Source organism: Ranitomeya variabilis, chromosome 5, assembly GCF_051348905.1.
Source record: "Ranitomeya variabilis isolate aRanVar5 chromosome 5, aRanVar5.hap1, whole genome shotgun sequence".
Taxonomy (NCBI): domain Eukaryota; kingdom Metazoa; phylum Chordata; class Amphibia; order Anura; family Dendrobatidae; genus Ranitomeya; species Ranitomeya variabilis.
In genome coordinates, this window is record NC_135236.1 from 446,165,688 (window position 1) to 446,181,039 (window position 15,352).

The 15,352-nt window shown below is 38.4% G+C and overlaps 1 protein-coding gene across 4 annotated transcripts in view; it reads left to right on the forward strand.

The window, feature by feature from the left end:
* Positions 1 to 15,352, forward strand: part of SLC38A4 (solute carrier family 38 member 4) — a 186,797-nt gene that overhangs the window by 151,212 nt on the left and 20,233 nt on the right. For all 4 annotated transcript variants that reach the window (XM_077265389.1, XM_077265388.1, XM_077265390.1 and 1 more), the window contains 3 exons: positions 2,244 to 2,323; positions 3,826 to 3,926; positions 6,210 to 6,334. In XM_077265389.1, the coding sequence (XP_077121504.1) occupies positions 2,244 to 2,323; positions 3,826 to 3,926; positions 6,210 to 6,334 (306 nt within the window). The remainder of the gene's footprint in view (positions 1 to 2,243; positions 2,324 to 3,825; positions 3,927 to 6,209; positions 6,335 to 15,352) is intronic.

The following is a 15,352-nucleotide window of genomic DNA, read 5'->3' on the forward strand; positions in this document are numbered from 1 at the left end:
TAGTGACACAGATAAATGGCACATCAAGGTTACTTCCCTTGGAAATCAGAATATGTCCAGCAGTGCCATCAACTTAGTACTCACAGCAACCAGTGGAACAATTACACCCATTTAATGGTAAGAGAATTCTGTCCAGAAGTGGTCTTTATGGAAGAATTACAGCCAAAAAAACATACAAGGACAAGCAACTCAGCTATGCTCGAAAACAGGAACTGAGATACAGAAAAATGACAGCAGTTGTTCTGGACCGATGATTCAAAATGTGCAATATTTGGCTGTAACATAAGTCACCATGTTCACCAAAGGGCTGGAGAGCAGAACAATAAAATGAGTGCCTGCAGACAACACTGAAACATTGTGGAGCTTCCTTACAAATTTGTAGATGCATTTCAGCAAAAGGAGTTGGGGATTTCATCAAGGTTAATGGTGTCCTAGATTGTAAGAAATACAGGTAGATACTTATCATCATGCAACAGCATCATGGAGGTGTCTCACTGTCTCCAAATTTACTCTGCAGCAGGACAAAGACTCCAAACACGCAGCCAAAGTCATTAAGAACTATCTTCAGTGTAAAGAAGAACAAGGAGTCCTGGAAGTGATGATTTGCCCCCCACAGAGTCCTGATCTTAATATCATCAAGTCTGTTTGGTATTACATGAAGAAACAGAAGAATCTGTAAAATCCTACATCCACAGAAGATCGGTGGTCACTGTTCTCCAAGACTCTACTGAGTTCCTTTAAAAACTGTGTACACTGGTATCTAGGATTGATGCTCTTTTGAAGGCACTGTGTGGTCACACCAAATCAAGATTTCAGATTTCTCTTTTGCTCATTTACTTTGAATTTTGTTAACTGAGAAAAATAAACTATTATTTTTAGCACTAAAGGATTAGCTATAAAATATGGTACTTTTAATACAAAGTAACTCAGTACTATATATTCACTGTACCATCCAAAAAAATGTAGTCAGGTAAGGGAAAAAACACACAGTTACAATGCTTTAAAAAATAAAAGTATTAATAGTTTTTTTTTTTAATTGACACAATGTTAAATACCATATACATATATGTATATATTTGTATGTATGTACAGTATATATATACAGCTCTGGCAAAAATTAAGACCACCACATCAAAACCCTGTCATGGCCAGACCAATCTCCAGACCTGAACCTTATTGAAAATCTCTGGAATGTAATCAAGAGGATGATGGATAGTCACAAGCCATCAAACAAAGAAGAACTGCTTACATTTTAGCACCAGAAGCAGTGTGAAAGACTGTTGGAAAGCATGCCAAGACGCATGAAAGCTGTGATTAAATATCATGGTTATTCCACAAAATATTGATTTCTGAACTCTTCCACAGTTAAAACATTAGTATTGTTGTTTCTAAATGATTATGAACTTTTTTTCTTTGCATTATTTGAGGTCTGAAAGCGCTGTTGTTTTTTTTTTATTTTGACCATTTTTCTTTGTCAGAAAAAAATTACAAAAGTTATTGCTTGGAAATTCGGAGACACATTGTTAGAAGTTTATAGAATAAAAGAACAATTTACATTTTACTCAAAAATATACCTATAAAGAGAAAAATCAGACAAACGGAACATTTTGCAGTGGCCTCTTAATTTTTGCCAGAACTGCATCTATACATATCTACACGTGTGTGTATATACACAGTACCATATGTATTTTAGCAGTGCACTAAACATTCTCTAGGTATGCCAAAGTGTCAACAAGAGGATTTAGAAGACCATAACCCCAGGGGCTCTATTTGTTTTCACACTGAAATACATATATTTGCTATATAGATGCAGTGATTCTATCTATATATATATATATATATATATATATATATATATATATATATATATATATATATATATATATATATATATATATATATATATATATATACATATACTGTCTTTATAGCATGCTATGCAGCCGTTGTAAACAAACATAGACATCCTGCCATAGCCATGGACCTTGAGATGAGCTTCATATTTGACTTGGATTATGTTACCATCTTAGACACATTTAGCTCTCTTGAAGAAGACATATTCCCATACAGTAATAATGAACCTCTTAAAAAATCCATTTTTCCTATCTAATAAAATCTATTTTTCAGCCAGCTGATTGAAATGCCATTGCATTTACATTGTGAGATTATGATACTTGCTGAATTATTTAAACATTTGAGCATTTTGCTTCGGGAAAATAACCGGCTGGCTTTATATCTTTCAGACAGCTTATGCTATTCCAATATTGGCCTTTGCTTTTGTGTGCCATCCAGAGGTCTTACCCATCTACAGTGAGCTCAAAAGGTAGGCGGTTGACAAGAGGTTAAAATGTAAGAAAACAAACATTGTGATGAATATTAGGTCTAATGCATGTGGGTTGAAAATAAGAACTGCAAGGAATTTAAAAAAAACCCTCATTATTCTGCATTAAAGGGAATTTGCTTCCCAGTTTTTGCTATGTAATCTGAGAGCACCATAATGTAGGAGCAAAGACCCTGATTACAGTGATGTGTCACTTACTGGACTGTGTTTTGCTGTCTCAGCACAATCAGTGTTTTAAGAGCTGGAGATTACCACTAGGGGACAACTGGCCTCATGCATGCTAGTCCAACCAGGCCCCCAGCACTGATTAGCAGCTCTCTGTCATTATACAATGTACACATAAAGCTATGGTGTGAATGGAGTTATACCCAGCTCAATAACTGAGCTCTGCTGCTGCAGCACAGGAAACTGTGACTCCATCATAGCTGCTCCACCCAGTGAACTAAGTAAAAAAACACAGCATGTCAATTCTTCCAGAGGTTTTACTGCAGTGTTTTCCCATTGAAAAATGTCATAGAAAAGCATGTAAATGTATCTAAACATATGTGATTTCCACTGTGTTTCCTAGAAATAGCCTGTATTTTTTCATGCAGAAAAAAAATATAAAAAAAGCTGCATGTGAACATTCCCTAAGACATCAGGAAGTCAGTTTTAGTGTGCAATAAAGATTTTTTTTACGGTGTTTGTATTGTGTACCTATCTGAAATAGTGTGGTTACTGGCAGGTTTCCCCCTGTACACACTTGTAGGTAGACCTGTCACTCTGGGAAAGTGGGGTGGGGAGAAGCAGTTGCAGACCGACTCTTGGACTGATCACCTGAACAGGGGATTCCCCAGACAGTCTTAAAATGTAGTTTTCTCTGAAATGTACAGTGTTTTGGAGTAAAACTTTTCTGTGGTAAATGACAGAGCAGAGCCAGACTCTGATTTAGGCTACATTCATACATTCAGTATTTGGTCAGTTTTTTACCTCAGAATCTGTAAGCCAAAACCAGGAGTGGAATAATCTGAGGTAAAGTATAATAGAAACATGTCACCACTTCTGTATTTATCACCCACTCCTGGTTTTGGCTTACAAATACTGAGGTAAAATACTGACCAAATACTGCTAGTGTGAACGTGGCCTAACAGTTCCAGCTCCTTCTTGAATCCCCATTTAGGTTCCCTTTAAGTATTAGACAGAAATTTTAAATCTAGAAGATGGAAGAGAATATATTAATATACCGTAAATTACCAGGCTGTTGGTATAAGATGTAGTAGTACAATGGGAAAAGTATAAAAGTGAATATCAAGTATTATAAATTAGGAAACACAAATGAATATTATTACATAGAAGCCGATATATAGTATACTGAGTACACAGAAAGCAATAGAGTGTACAGGGTAGGATAAGAGTATCCTAGTGAATGATAGACATTTTCTTATTAGCTTTTTCCAGTAACATCTCATGTTATCCTGACATGCATTTTAATTACCTCCTTGTAGCCGTTCCCGAAGGAAAATGCAGAATGTTTCCAATTTGTCAATAGCTGCAATGCTGGCAATGTATCTCTTCGCTGCACTTTTTGGCTATCTTACATTTTATGGTAAGTAGAAAAGCTAATCTGTTACTTAATTACATTCAGTAATCAAACATTATATGTAAAGCGTTATTCCAATCCTCGAATTTATTTGCAATCGGTTTCCAGTAAGTAGTATAGCATAACAAAATGAGTTCAATTGTACAAATGCTTTTCTTGTGCCCCGCCGGTCTCCGCTTACCCACAACATGTGACCATTGCAACCAGTCACTGACAGCAGCAGTTGTGTCGACATGTCACCTCTATAACTAGTGATTGGCTGCAGCATACAAGTCGTGTGTGAACAGAGAGTGGTAAAGGACAAGGAAGAGTCAGCACCAGAGTGCTAGGGGATTAGTATGGTGAATAGTTCTGCTTTTGCTTGTTGTTTTGCTTTTTTATTGGAGACACTAAAAGAGCAGATGGAAAAAACTTAAATTCCTTACTAAGTTAATTGTAAAAAAATAATCTCTTTCCAAACTGCATAGATAGATAGATAGATAGATAGATAGATAGATAGATAGATAGATAGATATAGATAGATAGATAGATAGATATGGGATAGATAGATAGATAGATAGATAGATAGATAGATAGATAGATAGATAGATAGATAGATAGATAGATAGATATGGGATGGATAGATAGATGGATAGATAGATAGATAGATAGATAGATAGATAGATAGATAGATAGATAGATAGATAGATAGATAGAGCAAAGTCTGACAACGGGCTATACCCTGAAACACTGCCTGCAAAATGAAATTCTGTTTTGCTTTTACCCTAAATCATATAACAAGGCTCGATAAAGGGTCGATATTGACTTTTAAGATTCTTACTTCCAAAAGGTGGACTTTTTCATACAAAGAAAAGAGCCTGGAAGCTAAGCAGTAGACAAAATACAAAACTCCGACAAACCTAATATTTTAATATCAATTTATGTACAATTTAATAAAAATGATCACTATTAATATAGCACCAACATATTCCGCAGCATTTTCCAATTTAGAGGGAGCACTTTCCAATTCAACAATCTGAGGAATAAATGTCACATACATATACACTGCATTTCACCATTGATCATTCTCTCTAACAGAAATATTGGTATATTTTGTACAATAAGCCTGCAGTGTTATTAATTATTAAACAGGAATGTAACGTTGCGGAGTCAAAGTGTCCAGGCCTAGTTTAATAGGTAATAGAGCTCTTCCAATACCTGGCAGAGGAATGGATCACTTTCCACTCTACTGTTGGTTCAGTGTAGCAGCAGCTAGTCACTTCAGGACACAGAAATTTCAACATATCATTGCTCAATAAAGCAGCTATTCTTCAGTATAGCAGCTCTACATGGTGGTGGGTTCCCAGCAGCACAGCACTAGGGCAGGGCAAGTCGCTTGTGCCCCCTTAATCAATCCTTTAACGAGTCGTGCAATATGACTTAGGATAAAAGCCAAATCAGTATCTCGATTAACAGACACGGTGTTTCAGGCTGTTGGCCCTCGTCAGTACGAAGCATGAGAACTATGTTGGCTAGGTGAGGGGCTCTGGACTGGGGTCTAAGGGGTAACGTTTCTCCTTGTGGAGAGTGACATACCAACTCTGGCTTGTCAAGGTAAGGAGGCTTATTCACCATGCAATGCTCCTCTTTCTGTGCTTTTGTTGTTTAGTGTTAGGACTCGCAAACGTGAGGACCCTTGACGTGGGTTGTGAGCTTGCATATCTTGGCCAAAATATTGACTAATACCTCACACATTTTTATAAGTATTTTCTGCACTTTATTTTTCAGGGTGCAGCTGGGCCCATTCAGTCTTGTAAACTGTGGTGTCTGTTCACATGGGATGCATTTGGATAGCGCTGAACAGCCCACCTGATTGAATAGGATAGGTGTCACTAATAGGCTGTTAACCTGGATGCTGTGCATCGCCTGTATGTGAACAGCGCCCCATACAAGCCTCTATTGTGCATTAATATACCAAGCAACCACCCCCTCCATGGATTGGTAGGCCATGAGCGGTTGCCTCATTGGTATTTTTGTTACCGCCATCTTAACTACCTGGGTCCACTGCATCCTTATAGTGCATGTGTTTGGAGGCCTGGGCAGGTAAACATCGCTGTCTTTTTTTCTACTCTTTTAGTAGTAATAAGCAAATAACTCAGAAAACATTTTATCTGATATTCGGCCCCTAAAAATAGACAAGGATTAAGGTACATTAAATCTTATATAAATCATCTTCCATAGTGGAAAAAAAACACTAAAAGTCAATTAGTTATCTAATAACCTTTTTTGTGTTTCCATAAAATCTTGCAGGTGAAGTTCAAGATGAATTGCTTCACACTTACACAAAAGTGTACAAATTTGATACCCTTCTTCTTTGTGTTCGCGTGGCTGTACTTGTGGCTGTAACCTTGACAGTGCCAATTGTATTATTTCCTGTAAGTATAGCTTTACACATAAAGTTTTTTAAGGTTCTTATTATGTTATGTGTTGTAAATATATGTAGGGGTATATCGGGATTGTGCCTGTGGGTGCCACCAGTTTGGACCTAGAGTAACAAGTGGCAGAATTTTTTGCGAACTGAGCATGCAGGCTCGGACTGGCCCACAGGGGAACAGGTAAATCCCCCGGTAGGCCCCTGTGCAAGAGGGAGCCACTTACTCCTCAACATGAGCAGTAGTTGATTCTTTAAAAGCAGCAACTCATCATTCATTCATTAAAGAGGTTGTCCACTACTTTTAAATGAATGACTTATCTTTAGAATAGGTCATAAATGTCTGATCAATCATGGTCCGACACCATCAGTGATGACAGCGGTGGCCGTCGGCTGTAAGTACGCACTTGAGGAACTGGTCATCTTCTGATAGTGGCTGCCGTTGGCTACTACAAAACCACCTCCTATTGATTTGAATAGGAGGCGAATGTGCAGTACCATGTGGCAACCACTGTCAGAAGATGGAGCAGCTCTGCAAGGGAATATTTTTGGCCAGCGGCCACCGTAATCGCTAACAGCTGATTGGCGGGGGTGTCGGCTCCTGACCTTTCAGACATTGATGACCTATTCTAAGGATAGGTCATTACTGTAAAAGTAGAAGACCACCTCTTTAATTCAACAAACTGCTTAGCATATTATTATATAAAAGCAGAGATAAATTTGTGAATGAGGGTATTTTAATATCTGCATGTAGCTGAAAAGTGACCTCCCCAGAGTCAGTGTTACAGCTCAGTGGTTCACAGTGTTGTTTTGCAGCGCTGGGGTTCACCTCGGACAACATCTACAAGGAGTTTGTATGTTCTCCCTTATGTTTGCGTGGTTTTCCTCCGGGTCTTCTGGTTTCCTCCCACACTCCAAAGACAAACTGATAGGGAATCTAGATTGTGAGCCCCATCGGGGACAGCGATGATGATGTCTGTAAATCGCTGTTGAATTAATGGTGTTATATTAGTGAGTAACATAAATAATAATGACTGGTCGTCCGCAGATTTAGTTTTTTGGAATCCATGGGAAGAAATGTAGTTGATTGATTGACTGGCACCTGCAGCCTTGAGCAATAAGTGCCAGAAATTTTCACAGACTGTTCTCCAAATACTGTTAATTCAACAGAAAGTAATTGTATTAATTGACAACTTTATGTATGGAGGGGCACTTAGGGGTCTTTATGTTCAAGACATAGGTGGGCTGTGGTATATAATGATGTATCTGTATGGCAGCTGCTCAGAATGCCCGGCATTTGCTCCCACGTTATCGATTTAATTACTTGTACATATTGTGAAACAAAATGAAATAATATAACACAATTTTAGGAGAATGGTCCTGACATTGTTGGGGAGGAGAAAAGCTAAAATGCATAAAATAAAATTGTAAGCTAAAGTAGAACATGATGTGGAAAGACTAAACCTTCTTGAAAGTTACATTCGAAATGAACATTGCCATTTTAAAAGAATAAAAATCTCAATGTAAGCGATCAGGTATAGAATGTAATTAGGAAATCTCTAGTATAAGCACCCTTATCTATAGCGCCCTCTAGTGTCCTGTCCGTAGTTCAGTTTTCATGTTGTAAAAGCTAGAGAACGAAGGTGAATATTCTTAGCAGTAGATTTCACCCGACACTTGGCTGTGAAGATTTAGGGCAGCTGTTGGCTTCTTATGGCAGTATTACTTTCCATGTGCTCTAAATATAATCTTCTTACAAAATGTTAAAAATGTTTTCTCGGAGACACTGCTCTAACGTCTTAGTTGCGGAGCTGTGTGTCACACTAATTAATTACAAATGCTATTATATTAATTATGTCATTTATTATTTATCGTTAAGAATTTGTTGGAGTCAAATGCATAACTGTAACCGAAGCCTTTAAAGCGACCTGACGTTCAGGCTAATAAATGCGAGAGAACATGTTTTACCTGTCACTCGGAATCATTCATGTCAGCAAGTAGGAGACACTAACGCTAAAGAATGTCAAATCGCTCCAAGGCAGTTCACAAAATACATTTAGGCGTGCACATTCCAAGGTGGGGGATTGTGGCTACAGAAATACTAATTAATAGAGCTTCTATTACTTCCATAGACTAAAAGCTAGGATAAAGAGGAGAACCGTAAGCCACCAATTCCCCAAATAGAGCTCCAATGTACATTCTGACATTCAGTTTTGGGCAATCTTACTTGTTTATTCTGCCTGGGGCAGAAAATGAGAATCTTTTTCCAAGCCTCAGACCCTGCAGTTATCAATCTCCGCTCACCAAGGTCATATGTCACCTCCTCATGAATACCTAGCTGGGAATGCGGTAAAATATGGATTTCCTAGTATTCCCCTGTGAATATTGGCCTCTTCTTTGAGTTTGGATTTTTGGATGGTCATCTCAAAGATTTCACTATATACAATACATACTGTATGTATTACGGGTCCAGACGCCGATGGCACTAAGGGGTGAGATCTAGCAAAGAACAATATGGTGTCACTTTTTTTGTTATGTTATGTTGTTATGTTAGCTCCTCTATTTGGGATCTCCTTTGTACAGAAACAATATGTCACTTCATCCTTTTGATTGGTGCTCAGGTAATAATGGTTGTGATCCTGAATGCATTATTATTACTATTATTATTAATTTATAGATTGCTTAGTTACACAGCACTGTACAAGACTCTGCCCACGCGGGCTCACAATCTGCAGGGGAGGGGAAGAAGACAGCAGGTGGGGGTAGAAACTGCAGCTTTGGTAATGTGGTGGCCTCAGTGTTGTTGTCGGTTGTAGGCCTTGACAGAGGTGGGTTTTTAAAAAATGGGGAGAGTCTGATTGATGTAACGAGTTTCATAGTACAGAGCATGCACGGGGGAGTTCTTGGAGATGATTGTGTGATGAATAGAGAGGAGTAGAGGGCAGAATGAGGTCTTATGGGGAACTGAAATTATATGTGAGGTGGTGGCTGGAGATTAGTTTAGAGATGTATGCAGGGGACAGGTTATGGACAGTCCTGTAAGTCATCATTAGTAATTTAAACTGAATGATCAGGGTAATGAGTAGCCGGTAAAGGGAATGCCAAGTGAAGAAGCAGAAGAGTAAGGGGTGTTATCCGGACAGCAGAGTTAAAGACTGATTGGAGAGGTGCAACACTGCAAGGTGTAAGGTCATAGATAAGGATGTTGCCGCAGTCTAGGGAGAGATAATAACAGCATGCACTAACAACACTATGGTTTACTATACTCTTCCTTTCAGCTATATCAGTCGCCAGCATAACATTATTATAGTAATATCAAATTTCTGCACTTTACCAAGATACATAGTATAAGGATTTCCAACAATTTTTTTTGCTGAGACCATAAAAATAATGGTCAAGGTCATGGGAACCCCAGAAGTGTTGTCTTCTGACAGAGGGAGAATATTAACAATAAAGAGGATTTCCTGGACTGAAAAAACTGTCCACATGAACTTATCTTGGGACTTGCTAGGAGTTGGGGAAATATTATGTACAGCAAGCTGTCATTCTATAAAGGTGCAAGTTTTTTTTATTTTATAGGTTGAATATCTTTAAATACATCAAGTGTAATATAAGTGCTCTATCAGAGAGACCAGATCAGTCAGCACTCCTCTGAATGGTACAACTGGTCCTCCTTACTCCACAGTACCAAGAAAGTAAGGTCTATGCATGCAAAGATTTATATCTTACTCTGTCCACTAATCCAATACTGCCCTGTACTTTATTAACTGTTGCTAAATGGTAACCTCTGTAATGAGGTCACTGTTCAGTAACAGCTGAAGAAAGTAGGCAGCAGTGCTGGATTAGCGGAAAGTGCAGAAGAGGGTTGTTTGACACTGCCTTGCACGCCAGGATCCTACAACCCGGAAGTTCACACCCGTCTTTTCTAAAGAGGATCCTTATAAATAGTTTCTTATTATGTGGTATTTAAAAAAAATCCCCAACCTGAGGCTGGCCACTGTTTTATAAAAAAGACAGACCCAGAATGGTGAGAAGTACTATTTAAGGCCCATTTACACTAAATGATTTTTGTAGTCAATAATTCCTATGATCACTCATTTCCCGATACCGATCACTGGAACAAAGCGCAAAAAGGCATGTACGCCGTACCTAGCGCTACCATAAGCAGTCTATCACTCTGGTAATCTTTGGCAATCAGTTCTGATGAAGGTCCAAATGTAGGACCGAAACGTTAACATAAAGATAGCCTATTAAGCAAGTTATCACTTCACCACAGCCTTCCAATGCCAAGTTTTGTCTACTATATTATATATTGGAAACCTACTTGAGCACCTATCCACATACCAGGAGTGCCATATATTTCTCCTCAATATACTGTTTATGTATCATTACTGTTTGTGTGTTGCATGCAGTGTCAAACTGGAGTGCCTATGGCCCAACAGTAACCAAACCAAGGGCCTTACTTTTCAGCTACAAGCAAATGAGACATTGTCGTCAATCACAAATTTACAGTGGGTACGGAAAGTATTCAGACCCCTTTACATTTTTCACTCTTTGTTTCATTGCAGCCATTTGGTAAATTCAAAAAAGTTCTTTTTTTTTCATTAATGTACATTCTGCATCCCATCTTGACTGAAAAACAGAAATGTAGAAATTTTTGCATATTTATTAATAAAGAAAAACTGAAGTATCACATGCTCATAAGTATTCAGACCCTTTGCACAGTATTGAGTAGAAGCACCCTTTTGAGCTAGTACAGCCATGAGTCTTCTTGGGAATGATGCAACAAGTTTTACACACCTAGATTTGGGAATCTTCTGCCATTCTTCCTTGCAGAACCTCTCCAGTTCCATCAGATTGGATCGTGAACGTTGGTGGACAGCCATTTTCAGGTCTCTCCAGAGACGCTCAATTGAGTTTAGGTCAGGGCTCTGGCTGGGCCAGTCAAGAATGGTCACAGAGTTGTTCTGAAGCCACTCCTTTGTTATTTTAGTTGTGTGCTTAGGGTCATTGTCTTGTTGGAAGGCGAACCTTCAGCCAAGTCTGAGGTCCAGAGCACTCTGGAAGAGGTTTTCATCCAGGATATCTTTGTACTTGGCCGCATTCATGTTTCCTTCAATGACAACCAGTCGCCCTGTCCCTGCAGCTAAAAAACACCCCCATATGCTGCCACCACCATGTTTCACTGTTGGGATTGTCTTGGGCAAATGATATGCAGTGCCTGGTTTTCTCCACAAATACCGCTTAGAATTATCACCAAAAAGGTCTATCACTGTCTCTTCAGACCAGAGCAGCTTATTTATCATAGTCTGGGAGTCTTTCATGTGTTTTTTTAGCAAGCTCTATGCGGGCTTTCATAGGTCTTGCACTGAGGAGATGGCCACTCTGCCATAAAGGCCCGACAGGTGGAGGGCTTCAGTGATAGTTGACTTTGTGGAACTTTTTCCCATCTCCCTACTGCATCTCTGGAGCTCAGCCACAGTGATCTTGGGGTTCTTCTTAACGTCTCTCACCAAGGCTCTTCTCCCACGATTGCTCAGTTTGGCTGGACTGCCAGGTCTCGGAAGACTTCTGGTGGTCCCAAACTTCTTCCATTTAAGGATTAGGCCACTGTGCTCTTAGGAACCTTGAGTACTTCAGAAATGTTTTTGTAACCTTGGCCAGATCTGTGCCTTGTCACAATTCAGTCTCTGAGCTCCTTGGCCAGTTGCATTAACCTCATGATTCTCATTTGGTCTGACATGCACTGTGAGCTGTGAGATCTTATAAAGACAAGTGTGTGTCTTTCCAAATCAAGTCCAATCAGTTTAGTTAAACACAGCTGGACTACAATGAAGGAGAAGAACCAACTCAAGGAGGATCACAAGGAAATGGACAGCACGTGACTTAAATATGAGTGTCTGAGCAAAGGGTCTGAATACTTATGACCATGTGATTCTTCAGTTTTTCTTTTTTAATAAATTTGCCAAACTTTCTACATTTCTGTTTTTTTCAGTCAAGATGGGGTGCAGAGTGTACATTAATGAGAAAAAAATGAACTTTTTTGAATTTACCAAATGGCTGCAATGAAGCAAAGAGTGAAAAATTTAAAGGGGTCTGAATACTTTAGTACCCACTGTATATAACCATGAACTGGGTAAATTGTTAAATGAATAAGATGCTGCCTTTATATGTACATATTGATTCATGTATATTGTACCAAGTACTGCTTAAATAAGAGGGTGTTTTCCTGTTTTCCTGTGGGCCAGTCCAAGTCTGATTGTATGTGAGTGTATCAATCTGTGTGTATGACTATATATGTATGTATACATTTCTTCATGTTAATTGGTATCCAAATTTTAATGTGTACAGATATTTTGTATCTACATTTATTGATTTGACTTCAGCCCTGGACTCGCACTTTGCTGCCTAAAGGTCTCCTCCACATGTCCCATGATCACTTGTTAAACCAGTTACATAATGATTGCATAAGTGAGTTCTAGAAAACTGTTTCATATAGTTTGTGTAGTTAAATATTATCTAAATTGATTATAAGGTTTTTTTAGAATTCTAGTGAAATCTTGATGATTAGTGGTGACTATACTGTGTTTCTACGAAAATAAAACAGGGTCTTACATTATTTTTTTGCTCCGAAAGATGGGTTAAGGCTTGTTTTCAGAGGATGACTTATTTTTTCCATGAAGAACAATACACATTTATTCTTGAATTAAAAAATATAATATGTCAATACAAATATAATCATGTCATCACACACTGCACATACACATGTATACACAAACATGCTCTGACTATACACATGTACGTATATACACACATACATACTAGCCAGTATACTCTTCAGTTCCCCTAGACGTCTGCAGTTAATGGACTTTTGGTGACATCATGGTCACATAACTGTGAGGTCACCAAACGTCCTTAAGCAATTTTAACCTCAGAAAAGAAATGCTGGGGACCCCTATGAGAGTGTGGGCCCTGGGCAATTGACAGGTTCCTCTCCCCCTAATGCAGGTCCTAATTGTAACTAAGCCTTATTTTTAGAGTAGGACTTATATTTCAAGCATACTGCAAAAATCTTGAGAAATCATGCTAGGGCTTATTTTCAGAGTAGGTCTTATTTTCGAGGAAACACAGTTTTATGGAACATCCTGAAATTATATTTTCTGTAGAGAACGGAAAGGATCTGTCAGACAAACAGAAAACAATTTCACATTGTGTTAATAACATTAACATTAGTGATAGTAATTTATGACCATGTTATTTTTATTATACTATTACCTGGTTTAGCATAACCCATCAGTGCCCACATTATCGCTAATGGCACAGCTACCTAATATGTTATTCTAATAGTAATGTGCATGTATTAATGAAGCATTAACAATGCATGTTGATGAATACTTCATCTTTATTGTACAGCTATGTTCTTCATTTTAAACACAATGCTCCTCGTCAAGGAGCTAGAATGCATTGGGGCAGATGTATGCCAGAGTCAAAATTTGGACAAAAATTTTGGGAAAAAAAAGGGGAGGTTAAGTGGAACTCTAAAATCCATTAAACATATTAATAACATTTGTTGGCACATGTTAACCTATAGGTGATGTAAGTTTGAGAAAATATGACAAATCTATCACATATGCCACAAAAAAGTAGGGAGTCTGTATTAAGACTGAGTGAGCGTGGATGATTAAGATGGAAAAAGGCTTCCCAGGGATCTCCAGTAATGGGCGTAAGGAAAAAAGAATTGCCCAAATTGTATAGTGACTAGTAATGAGCGAATATACTCGTTACTCGAGATTTCCCGAGCACGCTCGGGGGTCCTCCGAGTATTTTTCAGTGCTCGGAGATTTAGTTTTTCTTGCCGCAGCTGAATGATTTACATCTGTTAGCCAGCATAAGTACATGTGGAGGTTGCCTGGTTGCTAGAGAATCCCCACATGTAATCAAGTTGGCTAAGATGTAAATAATTCAGCTGCGGCAATAAAAACTAAATCTCCGAGCACTAAAAAATACTCGGAGGACCCCCGAGCATGCTCGAGAAATCTCGAGTAACGAGTATATTCGCTCATCACTAATAGTGACATCTGTTTTCTTCCTATCCCCCCAAAAAATTACATGTTTCTCCTACCCATTCAAATAGCATAAAAATCAGCACTTCAAATGCTACCCTTCCTCAAGACCCATTCACTTGAAAGAGCAATTTTGACCAATGAACATAAAACAACTGGTCCTCAAGAAAACCCCAGACATGCGAACATGCCCACAAAGTATAGTAGCATAGAGTATCCATTAGAAACAGATAGAACAGGTCCGTCTGAATGAGGCTTTAGCTAGGGTACACATTATTATTAGGATTGCTCTGTAGATGAAGAGACCCCCGGAATATAAGCGGTCAGTGGTAGGAAATGAAATCTCCTGCCCACTGCCTATAAGAGCGCTACTCTGTGTTCGGCTAACAGGCTGCAGGAATGTCATTTTACATAACATTCACTGTTAAAAAGAACTCTAGGTATGTGCACACGAAGAGTATTTGCAGCAGATTTTTCCGCAGCAAAAATCAGAGTGTTGGCATTAAAAACGCTGCGTAAAATACACACATATTTTGCCACATTTTTGTTTTTGATGCTTTCTGACTTGCGGTTTTTCCCATTCATTTGTATGGGTGAAAAATGCTGAAAAAACTGTCATGCTGCAGATTTAAAAAAAAAAAACTCTGATGGTTCAAATCTGCTAAGAAAAAATAAGCAACTTATGCATGGCATTTCAGAAATCTCATTCACTATGCTGGTATTGGAAAACACTGCGTTTTTATTTACTTTTTTTTCAAAGCGCAAAGGCGCAGCGTGTGACAAACCATGAAAGTTCATTAAGATTTTCATCACTACTATGTATTACACATAGGAGCAAGTTTGCCAAATGCACTTACACTTTCAGGATTTCCATTACAAACAGGTTTCTTTAGTTCCATGAATAAATAGCACGCTACACATACAGGGTTTCTCGTAATAATACAGTGGAAATTAATTAG